The 17,382-nt window shown below is 47.4% G+C and overlaps 1 protein-coding gene across 24 annotated transcripts in view; it reads left to right on the forward strand.

The window, feature by feature from the left end:
* NCOR2 (nuclear receptor corepressor 2) overlaps nt 1-17,382 on the forward strand; it is a 192,824-nt gene that overhangs the window by 163,100 nt on the left and 12,342 nt on the right. For 12 of the 24 annotated variants that reach the window (XM_087913480.1, XM_087913491.1, XM_087913494.1 and 9 more), the window contains 12 exons: nt 1,562-1,925; nt 3,704-3,925; nt 4,716-4,961; nt 6,515-6,667; nt 8,332-8,466; nt 8,932-9,088; nt 10,620-11,209; nt 13,584-13,694; nt 13,789-13,937; nt 14,468-14,667; nt 16,328-16,468; nt 16,565-16,710. In XM_087913480.1, the coding sequence (XP_087769606.1) occupies nt 1,562-1,925; nt 3,704-3,925; nt 4,716-4,961; nt 6,515-6,667; nt 8,332-8,466; nt 8,932-9,088; nt 10,620-11,209; nt 13,584-13,694; nt 13,789-13,937; nt 14,468-14,667; nt 16,328-16,468; nt 16,565-16,710 (2,614 nt within the window). The remainder of the gene's footprint in view (nt 1-1,561; nt 1,926-3,703; nt 3,926-4,715; nt 4,962-6,514; nt 6,668-8,331; nt 8,467-8,931; nt 9,089-10,619; nt 11,210-13,583; nt 13,695-13,788; nt 13,938-14,467; nt 14,668-16,327; nt 16,469-16,564; nt 16,711-17,382) is intronic. The other 12 variants (XM_087913489.1, XM_087913496.1, XM_087913502.1 and 9 more) reach the window with 6 other exon arrangements.

The following is a 17,382-nucleotide window of genomic DNA, read 5'->3' on the forward strand; positions in this document are numbered from 1 at the left end:
ACAGATGGTTGGATTCGTGCAGCAGTTTGCTTTCGGATTCTGTCTTGGAGAATACAGGGAAAAAAAGGTTCCATACGAGCAGAGAAGATCAAGAGAGACGATGAGGGGACTGGAGGCTAAAACATAAAGAATGGTTGCATTATGTCAGCTTTTTTAGAAGCTTATCTGTTTGTTTGTTTCCAACAGAAAATAAATGCTGGAGCACATTTTGATTTTCTCTCTAACAACAAGATAAATACGGCGTACATTTTTAATGCCTAAACGTCAACCGGTTGGGCCTGTCCGCCTTCCGCTTCTAGATCGCAACCCTTTGGGTTTGCGCAAACTCTGCCTTTAGAATCCAGGCTAGAGTTTGACTGCTGGTGCACGTGAGGCTTTGGGATTGCTTGTTGAGTCGGGTCAGGTTGGGTTTAGTTCGTTGTGGGAGCAGAACAGACGAGAATTGGCCTTTGTCGGGGGAGGGGACCTCACAACCAAGCACAACTGTGTTTTGAAGACATATTTGAAGGCCTGGTTTGAGGGTCTGGGGACACGCTGGCTCTGGGCCAAAGACGCTGAGCTTGTCGATCAGAAAGGTCGGAAGTTCGGCGGTTCGAATCCCTAGCGCCGCGTGACGGAGTGAGCTCCCGTTCCTTGTCCCAGCTTCTGCCAACCTAGCAGTTTCGAAAGCGCATTAAAAAATGCAGGTAGAAAAATAGGGACCACTTTGGTGGGAAGGGAACAGCGTTCCATGCACCTTCGGTGTTTAGTTCTGCTGGCCACGTGACCATGGAGTCATCTTTGGACAGCGCTGGCTCTTCCGCTTTGTAAGCACCGCCCCCTAGAGCCGGAAACGACTAGCACGGATGTGCTATTACCTATCCGTTCATTCCAAACCAAGGCTGTTGATTTAAGTCCTAGGCCAAAGCGAAGCTGAGCTTTCTTAGGTGGTCTTGAACCCAGAAGACGCCTCAAAATACGAGTCTCCCTTGGTGGGGAGAACCTCTTAGAAGCTGGAAGCTCCTGGACTATCATGTCCAAAAGAAGTTCTTGTTTGATGGTGTTCTTCTAGCCCATCAAATGGAGAGAGTGAATTAAAACAAACCAATCCATGAAATGTGGCGTCTGTCAGCATTCCAGAAAATCTCCCCTCTAGCAAATAACGCTGAGACGGACATTAATCTCCAAAGTTCCTTTTATTAGAGTAATAAACTGGCACCATCTGGCAAATCCAAAATCTGAAAGTTGCGGGTTTCCTTGCAATAAGTAAAAAAAATTACAAATCCACCCTCTTCACCCAACATCCCATCACATGCCCCAATCTTCATCCATCCCAACTTGAGACGTCCTCTCACCCTGGTGCAGAAACAACATGACCTTGACTTAGAAAAAGGATGCTATTATGTCTGATCACATACGCTCCATGAAATTCCCCCCTCCCATTTTCCCAGGCTCAAGAATGTGGCAGCGTGGAAGCATCTGGCGCTAATATGGCTTCCAAAGCTGACAGCATCTTGACCTGAGCATGGTCCTGTCCTTCATTTGCTTACTGATCCTTCTTTTTTTTGTCTCTCGCTTCCAGGGTACTCCACTGAAATACGACACAAACACATCCACAAATGCCAAAAAGCACGATGTCCGGTCTATTATTGGCAGCCCGGGCAGGAATTTTCACCCCATGCTCCCCATGGAGGCCATGCAGGACCCAAGGACGCTGGAAAGAGCGTATGAGGACAATTTGAAAAGCAGCAGGCCCAGCCCTGTGACGAACTCTGGCGGCTCCATCACGCGGGGAGCGCCCATGATTATGCCTGAGCCAGGGAAGCCTCGCCATAGCCCCCTTGCCTACGAAGACCACCAGGCGGCCCACGGGGCAGCTTTTGGAGGACACCTGCACCGAGGGTCCCCCGTCTCCACGAGAGAGGCTGCACCCAAGCAACTGGAAGGTCAGCCGCCTTGCTTCTTTCGGGGGGACATGTGCAGGAGCTCCATGCCACCTGGTTCTAGAACTCAAATAGAAATAGGTAGTCCAATAGAATTCTTTCATTGGCCAAGTGTGGCTGGACACACAAGGAATTTGTCTTGGTGCAAATGCTCTCAGTGTCCATAAAAGAAAAGATACATTCGTCAAGAGTCAAGAATCATCAGGTACAATAGAAAATAGAATAGAGAAGAGAAGAGAAGAGAATAGAATAGAATAGAATAGAATAGAATAGAATAGAATAGAATAGAATAGAATAGAATAGAATAGAATAGAATAGAATAGAATAGAATATGGAATGAGAATGAGAATAGAATAGGGAATGGGAATAGAGTAGAGTAGAGTAGAATAGAATAGGGAATGAGAATAGAGTAGAGTAGAGTAGAGTAGAGTAGAATAGAATAGAATAGAATAGAATAGAATAGAATAGAATAGGGAATGAGAACAGAATAGGGAATGGGAATGAGAATAGAATAGGGAATGGGAATAGAGTAGAATAGAGTAAAATAGAATTGAATTGAATTGAATTATTTATTGGCCAAGTGTGACTGGACACACAAGGAATTTGTCTTTGGTGCAAATGCTCTCAATGTATATAAAAGAAAAGATACATTTGTCAAGGTCCAACACTTAATGATAGTCATCGGGTACAATAAGCAATCCAATCATACTAGGAAACAGTCAGTATAAATCGTAAGGATACAAGCGGCAAAGTTATAGTCATACAGTCACAAATGGGAGGCGATGGGCGATAAGGAGTGATGAGAAGATTAAGAGTAATAGTAGTGCAGACTTAGTCAGTAGTTGGACAGTGTTGGGTGAATTATTTGTTTAGCAGAATGCCCTCGGGGAAAAAACTCCCCTTGTGTCTAGTTGTTCTGGTGTGCAGGGCTCTATAGTGTCGTTTTGAGGGTAGGAGTTGAAACAGTTTATGTCCGGGATGTGAGGGGTCTGTAGATATTTTCACAGCCCTCTTTTTGACTCGTGCAGCATGCAGGTCCTCCATGGAAGGCAGGTTGGTAGCCATGTTTTTTTTCTGCAGTCCTAATTACTCCCAGGTTGTTTCAGTGCAGTTTTCTATAGAAAGACATCTGAGGCCTTGATGTTCTTGGTCATGTTTCAAGCACAGCATGGCCGTTTTCAGGAAGTGTGGGCTTGTTTCTTTCTTTTTTAAATACATATTTTATATATTGAACACAGTGTGACCATCCTGGTGTTTCCTCCGCCATGTATACCTTGAAACGTACACTGTGAAAGACATACATACTACTTATAGCGGGGGTCTCCAAACTTGGCAACTTTTAAGACTTGTGGACTTCAACTCCCAGCTATGCTGGCTGGAGAATTCTGGGAGTTGAAGTCCACAAGTCTTTAAAAGTTGCCAAGTTTGGGATAGTCCACAAGTTTGGGGACCTCTGTTTTAGAGGGTCGTTGAGGCCACTTGGAGGTTTATCTGTGCCCTCAGGGTCACCTGATTAGTGCAAATGATTCCTGTAGTCTGCAATTTTTTTTCTTTCTTTCTGGAGATCCGTTCGTACTCCCGCACCGTTCAAAGGGTGTCCGTCCCAAATTGTATAGCTAAAAAGTCTGTAGAGATTCTCAGTCATGCAGATCATTTCTTGCAGATGTTTCATGACTGACCGAGGAAACCTCATCAGTGTCCTGAGAACACTGAGGACCTTACAATTCAACCCTGAGCTGCAAAGATTCGCTTCTTTTGACGTTCTCCTTTTCTTCCGACAGGAAGCATCACTGCTGGAAAACCTGTGTCTCAAGACAGGAAGGTCACAACCAGCTCCAGAGACATCACTAGCTCCAAATCTCCTCATACCCCGCTTCCAGAACACCATCACCAGATGTTTGAGCACCTGATCCGCGGGACAGGTGGCATGGATCTATACAGAGGGCACATTCCACTGACCTTTGACCCTGCTGCCATTCCCCGAGGGATTCCCTTGGAAGCAGGTAGGAGCATCGGAAAGTCCACAAACCCATCCCCTGTTGGGCATTGTGTAGCTTTGTCCCCAGTGCAGATTGGACCGGTTTTTACGAGTACGGATCTCGGTGGTAGAACGTGCAACCCTACCAACATGGTAGGGTTGCACGTAGATGTAGGGCCAGGGTTGTGAAAACTCTATTTCATTGAAGGCTGTGTCAGGGTTGTGTTTGACCTGGGGGGGGCGGGCAGCTCAGCACCAATGGTGTCGGGGGCACCTGGGGGGGCCCAAGTGCTAAGGCAGGACTGTCCTCAGACCCTCCCTCCCTCTCATTATAATCTTCCTTCCTTCCCTTCCTCTTCCTTCTCCTTCCTTCCTTCCTTCCTTCCTTCTTTTTTTCTTCCTTCTCCTTCCTTCTTCCTTCCCCACTTATGTTTCCTTTCTTGGTCTCTTCCCCTCTTCCCTTCTTTTTCCTTTGCCTTTCCTCTTTCCTTTTCTTCTTTCCTGCCCCTTCTGGCGTGCTCAAATGCAAAAGGGGACACATTTCTCCTTTGGTTTTGTTTCGCTTTTAGTTTGTTTTGCTAAGGGCCAGATCCAAGCACCCCAGTGCAGTCTGCAGGCCTTGAGTTTGACACCCCTGATCTATGGGATTGGCCCTGGGAAAGGGCGGGGAAAGGATTTGGAAGACTTTTAAGTGGAGCTTTATGGAAAGATGTAGAAGACAGGAATTGAGATCTCGTTCAAGGTTGGATGTACATGCTCTAAAATCTGGTACGGGTAGAAATGGACTTTCTCTTCTTCATCTTTCGACTCAACAGCTGCCTACTACTTACCAAGGCACCTTGCTCCTGGTCCTACGTACTCCCATCTCTACCCACCCTACCTCATCCGTGGTTACCCAGACACCGCCGCCATGGAGAACAGACAGACCATCATCAACGACTACATCACCTCCCAGCAGATGCACCACAACGCTGCCACGGCTACCACCATGGCTCAGAGAGTCGATCTGCTTCGTGGCTTGTCTCCACGAGAACCTTCCCTGGCCCTCAACTACGCAGCAGGTCTGGAATCCGTGGGGTGCTAGCGGGCCCAGGAGGGAGGCAAGCCATGTTGGGGACTTGTTTGTACAAAATACCCATGAGATGGTGGATCCTGCCGGGTTCGAGACAAGGCACAATAGTTTAATGGTTTAAAAGAGTAACGTTTATCCATTGTGTTTGCTCCAGTTTGTGCTGTTAGGGGAACAAGCATTAAGCAGAGAGGAGCTGCTGGCTGTAGAGCAGGGGTCCCCAAGTCCATTTGGACCCGGGCCATGGAAGAGGTGGGCTCACCCACCACTCACCTAGAACCATCCCTTCTCCCCTCCTGCTAGTCCACAAAGCCAGGCAGGTGGGGGGGAACACTGCTGTAGAGAGCAATGCTAGTGTTGTGGCTTGTAGCCACTGGCCCCTTTCAGCAGCCAAATCAAATATGTTGGAGTCGGGACCAGCATCGAGGCAATCTGAGAGCTCTGAGGAGGGAATGGAGCTGTCAAAGATAGAGAGGTGGACCCTGGGCCATCTCAACAGCCTTCAGATGGAGAGTCAACAGCCCCCCAGGTCTGGAGGCTGATGAGGAAGAGAAAGAACAGCTGGGCCCAGTGCCTGACAGGCAGACGCACAGAAAGGAGAGGAGAGGAGAGCAGTGGAAATCTATGGGCCGGTCCTTGGGACGGAAGAGCCACCGTTGCTAGCAAAGCCCCACCCTAGCTCTGGGGATAAAAGGCAGGGGGTGGCGATGAATAGATGTGGCAGACAACTATACAACTCCCTACTGGACAGATTTGTTAGCCTGCGGCGAGAGATAAACCACCACCAGGGCTGCTGGTGCTGCTAAGAAAGGAATATTTGGAATTCACTTCAGAAGGTTTGTCGTGTTTGGGAGCCGGGTCAGAACAGGTGGCTTGATGGATCTTGATGGTTCCTACCTGGCCTACAGTCTCAAGTCATTTTTAAAAGCAACACCTTTGTACTTGGATAATTCGCCGTGGCCAACTCATCTCGGGACAATTCAGTGCTGTATTAATCATTCAGATACTTTCATTCTTGGTGACTATGCTTTCATCCAAATACTCTTTTGCCTTTCTGGATTGGCTTTATTTTAGGATGGTTGGCCACCGTTCTGTCAAAATGAAATTTAACTTCTGCATTTGTTGAATTGTCCCATGCGGGAGTTGAACAGGGCGAGTTGGCCCATTTTTGCCCGTTGTTCATTCTGAGAAAAGCTATTAGTTGGTTTGGCTGTAAGATTCATCTTGGAGTGATGCCCCTGGCGTGAGTTGACTCTTCAAAACAGGGGTCCCTCCAACTTGGCAACTTTAAGACTTGTGGACTTCAACTCCCAGAATTCTCCAGCCGCCATAGCTGGCTGATGAATTCTGGGAGTTGAAGTCCACAAGTCTTAAAGTTGCCAAGTTGGAGGGACCCCTGTTTAAAGGGAAGTAATAAAAAAAAATGCAGACAATTCAGAGCAGACCAGCCTAACAAATTTAAACCCCGTTGGCCTTAAAAGAGGACACACTGCCCACTCGGTTCTGGCCTCCCCCCTTCCATTCCTGACCATCTTCTTTTCCCAGCAGGGATAATTGACCTGTCTCAAGTACCACACCTCCCTGTGCTCGTGCCTCCCACTCCAGGCACCTCTGCAGCCTCCATGGACCGCATCACTTACATGCACGGCACCGCCCAGCCTTTCAGCAGTCGACACAGTAGCTCGCCGCTCTCACCAGGTGAGTCAGGAGGGAACCAAGGACCCAACGTAGGTGAGGTGCTTCCAAGTGTCCTTCTTGGGTAACCACTTGGGAAGGAGAGCCACCTTGTGCACAGGTGAAACAGGGAGAGAGAGAGAGAGAGAGAGAGAGGAGGTAAATGAGAACAAAAGAATACAAGCCAGAGGAAAGGAAGATGGGTTCTAGATCGGCTGATGGAAATAAGTGGAGCTCCAGAAGGAAAGTGTCAACTCATAAAAATATTCCTATGCCTGTTTTAGTAGTTTCCATAAAAGAAACAAAGGGGGGGAGGGAAGAAAGGAAATCTGGAAGAGCAAATGCAGCGGTTTGAAAGCAAAAGTACATTCCAACTCTTCTCTTTAAAAGACTGTAACTAAACTACCAGAGTTATTGCTCTCCGATATATTTCATTGGAGAACGTGAATGATGACGCCCAGCCCATGAACGTGCTCAATTGGAGAATCTGGTTTGTGAGATACCCAGCGGGGAGAGGGGGAAACAGGGTCACGGGGGACTATAAATGACGTATGGCAGGAGTTGGCTTCATCCAGGCCAGTGCCAGTATGTCACCTCTAATAAATCCGTTGAAGTTTTTTGAAGATTGGTTCGAGGATCATGATTTAATTAGAGTGATTCCTGGAATCCTGACAGAAAGTAGAAGGACCAGTGAGGCCCGCCTCAAGTGAGCAGTGTGGATGTATAGGTGGCTTACGCAGGTTTGTGATCCGGGAGGTGTAGAATTAAGTGAACATTAGTGCAAACGTCGGAGGTGTAAAGAAGAACGAGGCAATGCAAGCTAGAGGGAAGGAAGCTGTTCTAGATCGGGCAAAGGAAGTAGCTGGAGTTTTCTTGCAGAAGAAAAGCAGAAGAGATGCAACCCAGCTGAGAAGTGTAGATTTTGTGGGCTGCTTGACCCAGTCCTTATCCTCCTGGGAGTTTCAGAACCACCTCCTGGCTTCTTGATAGCACCCAAATGAAGGAAACCACAAGCCAGAAGCTTTAGTTCATCCCAAAGTTAAGGATGATGGAGCCTGATTGCCCTCCACGTGTTCCAAGAACCCCGTCATCCTGGATGACAGTGTTAGGAACGTGCGTGTTGCAACGCTTTGAAAACAAAATTTAGGGAAGGGAAGGAAAGAATGGAGAATGCAAAGAAGAAACAGGTTACTAAAAAAAAAACAAGGTAAAGCAGAATGACGGATGATGAGTAAGCTCCATTTCATGCCGAATAAGCTAAGCTATGAAAGTATCACAAACAGAAAGCTATCTTTAGATAGATTTTTACTCCAAAAATAAAAATAAAAAAATCCGATTTAAATTTTTTTAAAAAACTGATTTTTATCCACCCTGCTCTCTGAGCTTGGTGGGTTACATTTACAGACATTTCATGACCTTACTAGGGAACATCATCAGTGCTTGAAGGGAGTGAGGTTTGTGGAGAGGAAGGAGAGGAGGATAAGGAAAAAGGACTGTAGGGTCCTTAAAGCGCTCTCTGAGTTTGGAGGGGCGCCAAGGACCCTACAATTCTGAGCTTTTGATCAAAAAATTTTTTCAAGTCGAATGCTGGTTTTTTTTTACTGGAGTTTGATGGCGGATGAAATAGCAAAGCAGCCCTAGAGCGCTTTTTCCACAGTGGGAAACAAACAACAGCCTGTGCTTCACAGGGACCCCTGCGCATTTAGCCAAGGCGGGACCTCCGGTTTCCGAACGGGAGCAAGAACGGGACCGTGAAAAGGAACGCAAAAAATCGGTGGTGACCAGCACAGCCACGGTGGAACACGCACCCATCTGGAGACCGGGTGAGTTGAGGTTCACCCCCTTGGAAGGTGCTCACACCTGGGCTTCCCAAAATCATGAAGCCAACTCCTCGTCCCGATAAAACCCCTTTTATTTAGGCTGAAGTGAATGTCCTCTCCAGCAAAATCATAGCAAATAGTCTTTCAAGAGATTTCACAACTACAGGCCTTCTTCTGGCAGCTCTGTGCATGCGCACATTGGGAACAGGCTCCAGCTGTTCTTCTTCCCCACTGATCTCCAATTCCGAAGGCAGCTGATAACTGTTCAGACAGCCCTGGCCCCATCTCTGCCTCAGATGCAGAGCACTTGTGAGATCCTTCCCCAACCTCCAGGACTAGCCCATGTTTGTCCCCAACCTCCTCACTGTCTGAGGCTGCCGCCAGTTCCGCTGGCCGAAGGGAACGGAAGGGAAGGAGAGGGGGCTCGGCATTGTCTCATTTTGCCTCCGTTCTGTCTTTTGACCGCAGGCACCGAGCACAGCAGTGGCCGTATCTCTGCACACTCTCACAAGCACTCCCCGGTTTCCCCACGTGCCCAGGAGAACATCCAACAGCGTCCCAGCGTGCTGCATAACACCAACATGAAGATCGTCTCTCCGGAAGGTCTCGCTCCCTCCGTTTTACGGTAGGTCACGTTCCGGAAAGGTGGAAGCGAGTTATTCTCCATATAACATTCAGGGCACAAAATCTTATATGCCAATTCTGGATTTTAATCCAGATTCTGTCGGAAATGAAGCCCCTTTTCGCTCATTCTCACTGAGATGTTTTTTTTTACAGTCACAGACCCCAAATTACAATCCAGCCAAAAAAAACCCGCCTGGCCTTAGATTCCCCATTTCTGCAAATGTTGAAAATGTAGCCTTATCTGTATAGTTTAGTTTACATCTTGCACTTGGAAGTTCAGAAATAACGGAGTTGTGGGGGACTTGGAAGGTTTTCTAGCCCAGCCCGCTGCTTAAGCAGGAAACATCGCTAAATGTCTTTGAAGACATTTCGCTTCTCATCCAAGAAGCTTCCTCAGCTCTGACAGGATGGTGGGGCATGGAAGGATTCATACTCCTTGCAGAAAAGCTGGTCATTTGCATCCTTTGAGAGGGTCGTTGAGGCCACTTGGAGGTTTATCTGTGTCCTCAGGGATACCTGAGTAGTGCAAATGGTTCCTGTGGTCTGCAATTTTTTCCTCTGGAAATCCATTCCCACTCCCACATGATTCAAAGGCTGTTCATCCCCAATTGTATAGCTAAAAGTCTGTACAGATTTTCCATCATCTAAGTTATGGTTGTCCCAAAGGTGCTTTTTTTCAGGAGGCCTCTGGACTTTCTTTGTTTTTTTCTTTTGAAGACGTTTCGCTTCTCATCCAAGAAGCTTCTTCAGCTCTCACAGGGGAATGGAAGGATTTATACTCCTTGAAGACAGCCAATCATTTGCATGGATTTAGTACAATGCTGTGAGCCATGTGCAGATCTATACATTGGGGAAACCAAACAACCACTACATAAACGCATGGCCCAACAAACCCATCTGGACTAGATTCAGCAGACCATCGGCATTTAAAAGACAAAGGCCGCTCTTTTGAAGACAGCAAAGTCAGTATTTTGGACAGAGAGGACCGCTGGTGTGAAAGAGGGGCCAAAGACGCCATTTATGTCAAAATTGAACAGCTCTTTCTCAACAGAAGGGGAAGGATGCGACACCATCTATGTCCAGTCTACAACACAGTCCTTTAAGCATTTCCAAGGCTCCACACCCATTTGTACTACTCTGGTGACCTTAAAGACACAGATAAACCTCCAAGTGGCCTCAACGACCCTCCAAAAGGATGCAAATGACCAATTGTCTGCAAGGAGTATAAATCCTTCCATTCCCCACTATCCAGTCAGAGCTGAAGAAGCTTCTTGGATGAGAAGCGAAAGACAAAGTCCACCTGCCTCTTGAAAAAGCACCTTTGGGAAATTCTACACCATTCCAGACCAACGGATGTCCAATCTCTACTTAAAAACTTCCAGTGTTCACAACTTCTGGATTTCTTCTACGTGAGCCCTTGCAGAAATCCAGGATTTGAATAACCCCATAACTACCCTCGACACCCCTTGCAAAAGATGTGGGTATTTCCTTCTCCCCTTGGAGATCTCTGAATGTGGTTTTCTCCTTTGCAGATCCTCTTCTTCCTCCTCCTCTTCCTCTTCATCCATCGCCACCACGTCCCCAGCCTGCTCCTCCGGCTTCTGTCCGGCATCGGCGTTGCGCAGCTCCATGAGTGGCGCGGACAACTATGCCTCGGTGATGGAGTCAGCTCATGTGCAGAAGGAGGTCTCCTCCTCCTCCTCCTCCAGGACCCAGGACCTCAAAAGCGAACGGTCTCAGCCTGAGATCAACCACCTGTTCCCCTCAAAGTTGTCTGTGGGGCCAAGCCTAGAACAGACCCCTTCGCCCGTAAAAGCTACGGAGTCCAAGACTTTGTCCTCTTCTGGGCCGGGGGCGAGCCACCCGTTTAGCAGAGGACAGGGGAAAATCCAGCCTTCGCATCACAGCCCCCTAGACTCATCACTGCACGCCGTTTCGGCCCCCGAGCAGCCGAGTAGAGAAAAGAGTAAACCCTTTTCAGTGCAGGAACAGGAGCTGCGAGTACTGGGTAAGACTACCATGACAGCGGCCAACTTCATTGATGTCATTATCACGCGCCAAATTTCTTGCAATAAGGGGATGCCCGAAAGAAGTACATTAAATAACAGCACCAATGGCGATGGTAAGACATGGGAGGGGGAATCGGGGGCGGCTCTCCGCGTCGGGGGGGCCCTTCCAACCCGCACCTGGAGACGTTACCAAAGATCCTTCCCTTTCCGCAGTCATTTATTTCTTTTTTTTTTTCCTTTTCTTTTTAAAGCGTTTTAATTTTCACATTTGTGGTGAAGGCCCCTTTTCTGTTTTCAGCCTTGTCTGCCTAAAAGCCCCCGTTTTGCTCCCCCCCCCCGTGTTCATGCTTCTTCTCTTTCTGCTCCCCCCCCCCCCATTTTTCAGCCTATTTCCCCTACCCCTCCCCTCCCCCGGTTCCTCCGCGTTTGGTTTCTTCCTGGAGCATGTTGTTGCGTGCGGCAGGGCAGGCTAGACTTGGAAATGGGGAGGGGGTCCTGTCACAAAGGTACGAGGGCAGTGGTGGGATTCAAATCGTTTTAACAACCGGTTCTCTCTGCCCTCATGATTTCTTCTAACAACCAGTTTGCCAAACTGTTCAGAAAGTTAACGACTGGTTCTCCCAAAGTGGTGCGAGCCGGCTGAATCCCACCACTGGACGAGGGTCTTAAGCCAGGGCTGTCAAGTTCCCGGCCCACAGGCCAGATGCGTCACGTGCCAGCCACACCTGATTTAGCGAAGGGGAACAAAGTCCCGATATGCCACGTGACACCGCCGTGACGCCGTGAGTTTGACACCCCAGGTCTAAACATTGAGAGGATGTCATAGATTCACCCTCAAAGCCTTCCCCCGCCCCCAAACTTGGCCAGGCCTGTCCAAAAGAGTGAGGGCTTGTGTTGTGCGGTTGTGACGTGTCATTTTAGCTGTTTGGACACCTGTCCACCTGCCTCCATGGAACTCTGCAAAACGTATGAAACACAGGAGTGATGGAGGCCACGAATTTCAGCCCTGGGCTTGCTTCCCGAACTATTTCATGTTCTGATTTGTCTATCAATTGTTATCAGCTTGCTAAAGTCGGCCGAGATACAGGTGGTCCTCGACTTATGACCACATCAGAATTTCCACTGCTTAAGCAAGGGAATTGTTAGCTGAGTAGTGGTCTCAGCTGGCTGGGAAGGTCACAAATGGTGATTGTTTGACTCCAGGACAATGCAACCATCATAAATACATAACCAGATGCCAAACATTTGACCTCTTGACCATGGGGATGCTGCAGTGGTCGTAAGTGTGGGAAAAAACGGTTGTACGTTCCTTTTTCCAGCTCTGTTGCAACTTCGAACGGTCGCTAAGAAAATAGTTGTAAGTCGAGGACTACCTGTACACAGATTGCAACATGCGGAAGGTCATCTGGTGTTGAGCCAGATCATGTTGGGGGGAGAGAACGAGGTTACTAAATGGCCCCTGGGTTCGTTTCCCCCAATCTCTGGTCTCCCGGATTGGTTGAGACTATAACCCGCAAGACTGCAAACTGGGCACTGGGAAAAGGCTGTTCTAGAACAAGACCCATGAGTTTAGCTGTAGCTTGAACGGAAGTAGCCCTTGGAGGCATCTCCAAAGCTCGGCAACTCGCGGGTGGCAGCAACCTGGCTCAGCCAAGGAGTTGCTTGTCCAAAGCAAAAGCTCTTCTAATGATATTGTTGAAACTTTCGTTTCAAGATGGGTGACTGTACCATTTCATACCACAATATTGTCAGGGGTGGGCTTTTAGCAAGGGGTTCTCTGCCCGGTTGCTGGGTGGGCATGGTCATGGTGGGCGTGGCCTAGTCGGCCTCCTGCATCACGTGCGGGGCGTTTTTACCTTCCCTGGGCTCCGGAGACTTTCTTTGAGCCTCGGGGAGGGCGAAAACGGTCTCTCTGGGTTCCAGAGGCTCTCTGGAAGCTGGAAATGGGCCCATTTCCAGCCTTCCAGAACTTATGGAGGCCCATTTTTGGCCCTCTCTTGAGTGTCCACACAGGTCCTGTACTTACCTGGCATTCAAAGTAGGTCATGTGGAGACTCTTGGGAGCGGCAGGACAGGCAGGGCCGCCTAGAGTGGGATTTGCCGGTTTGCCGAACCGGCCATAAAAATGAGCTACCGGTTTAACTACCGGTTCGCCCGAACCTGGGCGAACCGGCAGCAGTCCATTCCTGAATATATTCCAAAAGACCGCAGCGGAAGCCGTTGTGTGCTTTTCAACAATGTCCGTCCATCGCCCCCCACCGCCAGAGCCCATGGGTCAATCCAGCCTAGACCGAGGTTGGATGTGAAGGACCTCTTGAATGTTCTCAAGCCATCTTCTCTACGTAGGGAGCCAAGCAGTGAGGTGTCAGAATGCCAAGTGTCGAAGGGGAGGGCCTTTTTGAGGGTAAAAACATCCTCGCAGCTGTCACCCAGCTGAGAAGGAGAGGCGTCCCACCAACCTTCAAGGCTCTTGTTTGTGTTCTTCAGTTTTCCGTGGGAACTACAGTCCTGATGGCGTTGAAACCATAAGCCCTGTGAATTCCCCCTCCTCTGTCCTCCACGAGAAAGGGATGAAGCTGGCTCAAGATAAGGAGAAAGGTCAGGGTCTCCTCCATCTATAAACAGGGACTCTTCCCCGTTTGGCTGTGGTGCTTTTCATTTCCGCCCGTTCATTTTTTTTTTTCTCATGTAGGGTCCCTCAAATCGTCTGCGACAGAGTTCCCCCACATGCAACAGCTCCACCAGATCAGCGAGGGTCACCAGTCCCCCAGTCAGCCATTGCAGGGACCCCCGAATGCCAAAGGAAATCAGCGCGTCGTCACTTTGGCCCAGCACATCAACGTAAGTGGGGATGCTACGGTGGTCGCTAAATGCAAAGTGTGGTCGTCAGCCGTCTTTTTTTCAGCGTAACTTTGGTCGTGTGAAATAAATGTTTGGTAAGACAAGGATGACCTCATGGGGTGTCAAAAAGGACAGGGAGCTTTCTTGAGAAACGACCGCAAAGAAAAACCGTGGCTAAGACGCTGAGCTTGTCAATCAGAAAAAGGTCGGCAGTTGGGCGGTTCGAATCCCTAGCGCCATGTAACGGAGTGACGTTACTTGCCGCAGCTTCTGCCAACCTAGCAGTTTGAAAGCCCGTAAAAATGCAAGTCGAAAAATAGGCACCACTTTGGTGAAAAGGGAACAGCATTCCGTGCGCCTTACCGGCGTTTAGTCCTGTTGGCCATATAACCACGGGAGACGTCTTCGGACAACGCTGGCTCTTCTTCAGCTTTGTAACAGAGTTGAGCACCACCCCCTAGAGCTGGGAATGACTAGCACATATTATGTGCAAGGGGAACCTTGACCTTAACCTTATCCCTCTCTTACAGGAAGTCATCACTCAAGACTACACACGCTATAATCCCCAGCAACACAATCCCCACATCCAGCCTCCCGTCTACTCCTACTCGGGGGCTGCTGGCCCTGTGCTGGATCTCCGCCGAGCTCCTTCCGAATCTTACCTCCAGCACCAACCAATGGAACACGTTTCATCGTCTAGAATTTCCCCCGAAAATGAAGCAGACCAAAGGTGAGGGTCATCTTCTCTCCTTCCGGGCATGAGAGAAGTCCCCGAAGTTGGGTTTATAGAAGTGGGGGTCAAATTGTTTAGTTCTGGTCTGCGGGGCCGCCCTGGAAACAGCAAAGGGGCAGCCCCACGAAGCTCGGGGGGGGGCACGCATGTCCGTTTTCGCTGGCAGGGGGCTAGCAAAACCAGCTAAAAGCAAAACAAAAAAAGAGAAATGTTTCCCCTTTTGCATTTGAGTTTGCAGGAAGGGACGGGAAAGGAGAAAGAGGAAAGGCAAAGATAAAGAAGGGAAGATGGGAAGAGAGCAAGGAAGGAAAAAGAAGGAGGGAGGGAGGGAGGGAGGGAAGGAAGGAAGGAAGGAAGGAAGGAAGGAAGGAAGGAAGGAAGGAAGGAAGGAAGGAAGGGAGGGAGGGAGGGAGGGAGGGAGCTGGATATTCTGATCGTCATACCTACTTTTGTTCTGACCTTGCCTCTTTCTATGCAACCACTGATAGAATTTATTCCATGTTTCATAGTATTCAGATTCCCCTTGTTTTTAAGTCTAGGGATTACCTGTCCGATTCTGCACAGGACATAATTTTCCTTATCGTCTCTGTTTCTGGCTTTCCTTCTTCCAGTATTGCACATGTATTTTTCTAGCCCCCATCAACACATGTACTATTAGCTAATTGTAAAAAACAAAACAGTTTTTTATTTTTTCCCGTTTCAAAAACATCTTTTTAGTGAACGTGGTCTTGATTGCATATTCATCTTTTACATTTAGTTTCATATCTTATCATTACTTTACATATTTTCTATTAATTTTTTCAAGTATTTTTCTCAAACTTAACTTTATATATTTTCTGTTCATTTCTAAACCTATTTCTTTTAACTTTAAATAATTCTCATATCTTCATATTCATTGTGCTTTATACTTTTTTCTGTCAGGTTTGCAACTTCATCACATATTCTTATTTTGTTGTTTCAAAAACTCCATCTCAATTCAAACATTTCAAAAAAGTTTCTCCTATAATTACCAATTAGAGCGTCCCACCCTTATACCTTATATATCATTTGGTTAACTCTTTAATTCCCAAATTTAGCTTTTTAATTATCACCTAAAGATTAACAACAATAATCTCCTAGCAACTACACAACACCTATGCCTTTTAAGTCAGATTCCGCATGGCACTTTCCCCTTCAATTACGTTAAATCATTTATAATTTCAAAAAGAAAAATTAGTCTATTCAGTTAATCATAAAAACTGATATTACTCTCATTACAGCAATCCTCACAATTCATTTCAACTATATTCTTGAATTCATTAAACATAGTTAATAAACTTACCATAGTTTCTCTTTTTCACATTTATTCCATTTATCTCTATATATAGTTTTAACAGAGAACAAGTATTCTAATAACAAGTATTTTCCTACTTTCTAAGTAATTTATTGTACTATTCGATAAATTAAATATCTTTCTGGTATTAGTCCTAGGAGAAAAAATTCCGGCTCAAATGGAATACACTCCCCCACCATTTGTTCTTGTATCAATCTCCAATACTTTTTTGCAGCATTGCAGGTCCACCACATGTGGAAGAATGTGCCTTTGCACTTCCAACAATTTGGAGATAATGTGCTCCTGGTTGCCCAAGTCTCACCTTCTCGCTCTTAATCTCTGCAGGTCCCCCGAGCAAATCAAAATTCCATCTTCGGACAACTGCATCGAGCCGATTTCTCCTCCTGAGGGCAACGGAGAAGCCGAGCGTGTCCGAAACAGCACCTACCCCATCCTGTACCGTGAGGGCGAGCAGCTGGAGCTGAGGTAAGGAGCCCGAGTGGTCAGCGTAGCCAGGCAATGGCGTGGCTCCAGAGGGTCAGCTGCAAAAAGACTCCTCGGGTGTTCTCTTCCACCCTGCAGAGGCTGCACCCGATCCCCGGGAAACAGCGTCCAGCCGCCGGCGTTCTTCAGCAAACTGACAGAGAGCAATTCCGCCATGGTGAAATCCAAGAAGCAGGAAATCATCAAAAAACTCAGCACGAGCAACCGGAATGAGGCGGAATACAGTGAGAATTTCACTTGACTCTTTTTGTCTGTCTTTCTGTCTCTGTCATCTATCTATCTAATCTATTATCTATCATCTATACCATCATCTTTCTCAGTCCATCATCTATCATCTGTCTATATTTATCTGTCGACCTATATCTATCTATCTATCTATCTATCTATCTATCTATCCAGCATCCATCCATCTATCCACCCACCCATCTATAGCTATCATGATCTGTCTATATCTTATATCCAGCTCCTTCCTTCCTTCCTTCCTTCCTTCCTTCCTTCCTTGTTTATATCTATCTATCTATCTATCTATCTATCTATCTATCTATCTATCTATCTATCTATCTATCCAGCATCCATCCATCTATCCACCCACCCATCTATAGCTATCATGATCTGTCTATATCTTCTATCCAGCTCCTTCCTTCCTTCCTTCCCTGTTTATATCTATCTATCTATCTATCTATCTATCTATCTATCTATCTATCTATCCAGCATCCATCCATCTATCCACCCACCCATCTATAGCTATCATGATCTGTCTATATCTTCTATCCAGCTCCTTCCTTCCTTCCTTCCTTCCTTCCTTCCTTCCTTCCTTCCTTTCTTCCTTCCCTGTTTATATCTATCTATCTACCTATCTATCTATCTTTCTATCCAGCATCCATCCGTCTATCCAC

Source organism: Pseudonaja textilis, chromosome 15 (assembly GCF_049901715.1).
Source record: "Pseudonaja textilis isolate UNSWEBS1 chromosome 15, rPseTex1.2, whole genome shotgun sequence".
NCBI classification, from domain to species: domain Eukaryota; kingdom Metazoa; phylum Chordata; class Lepidosauria; order Squamata; family Elapidae; genus Pseudonaja; species Pseudonaja textilis.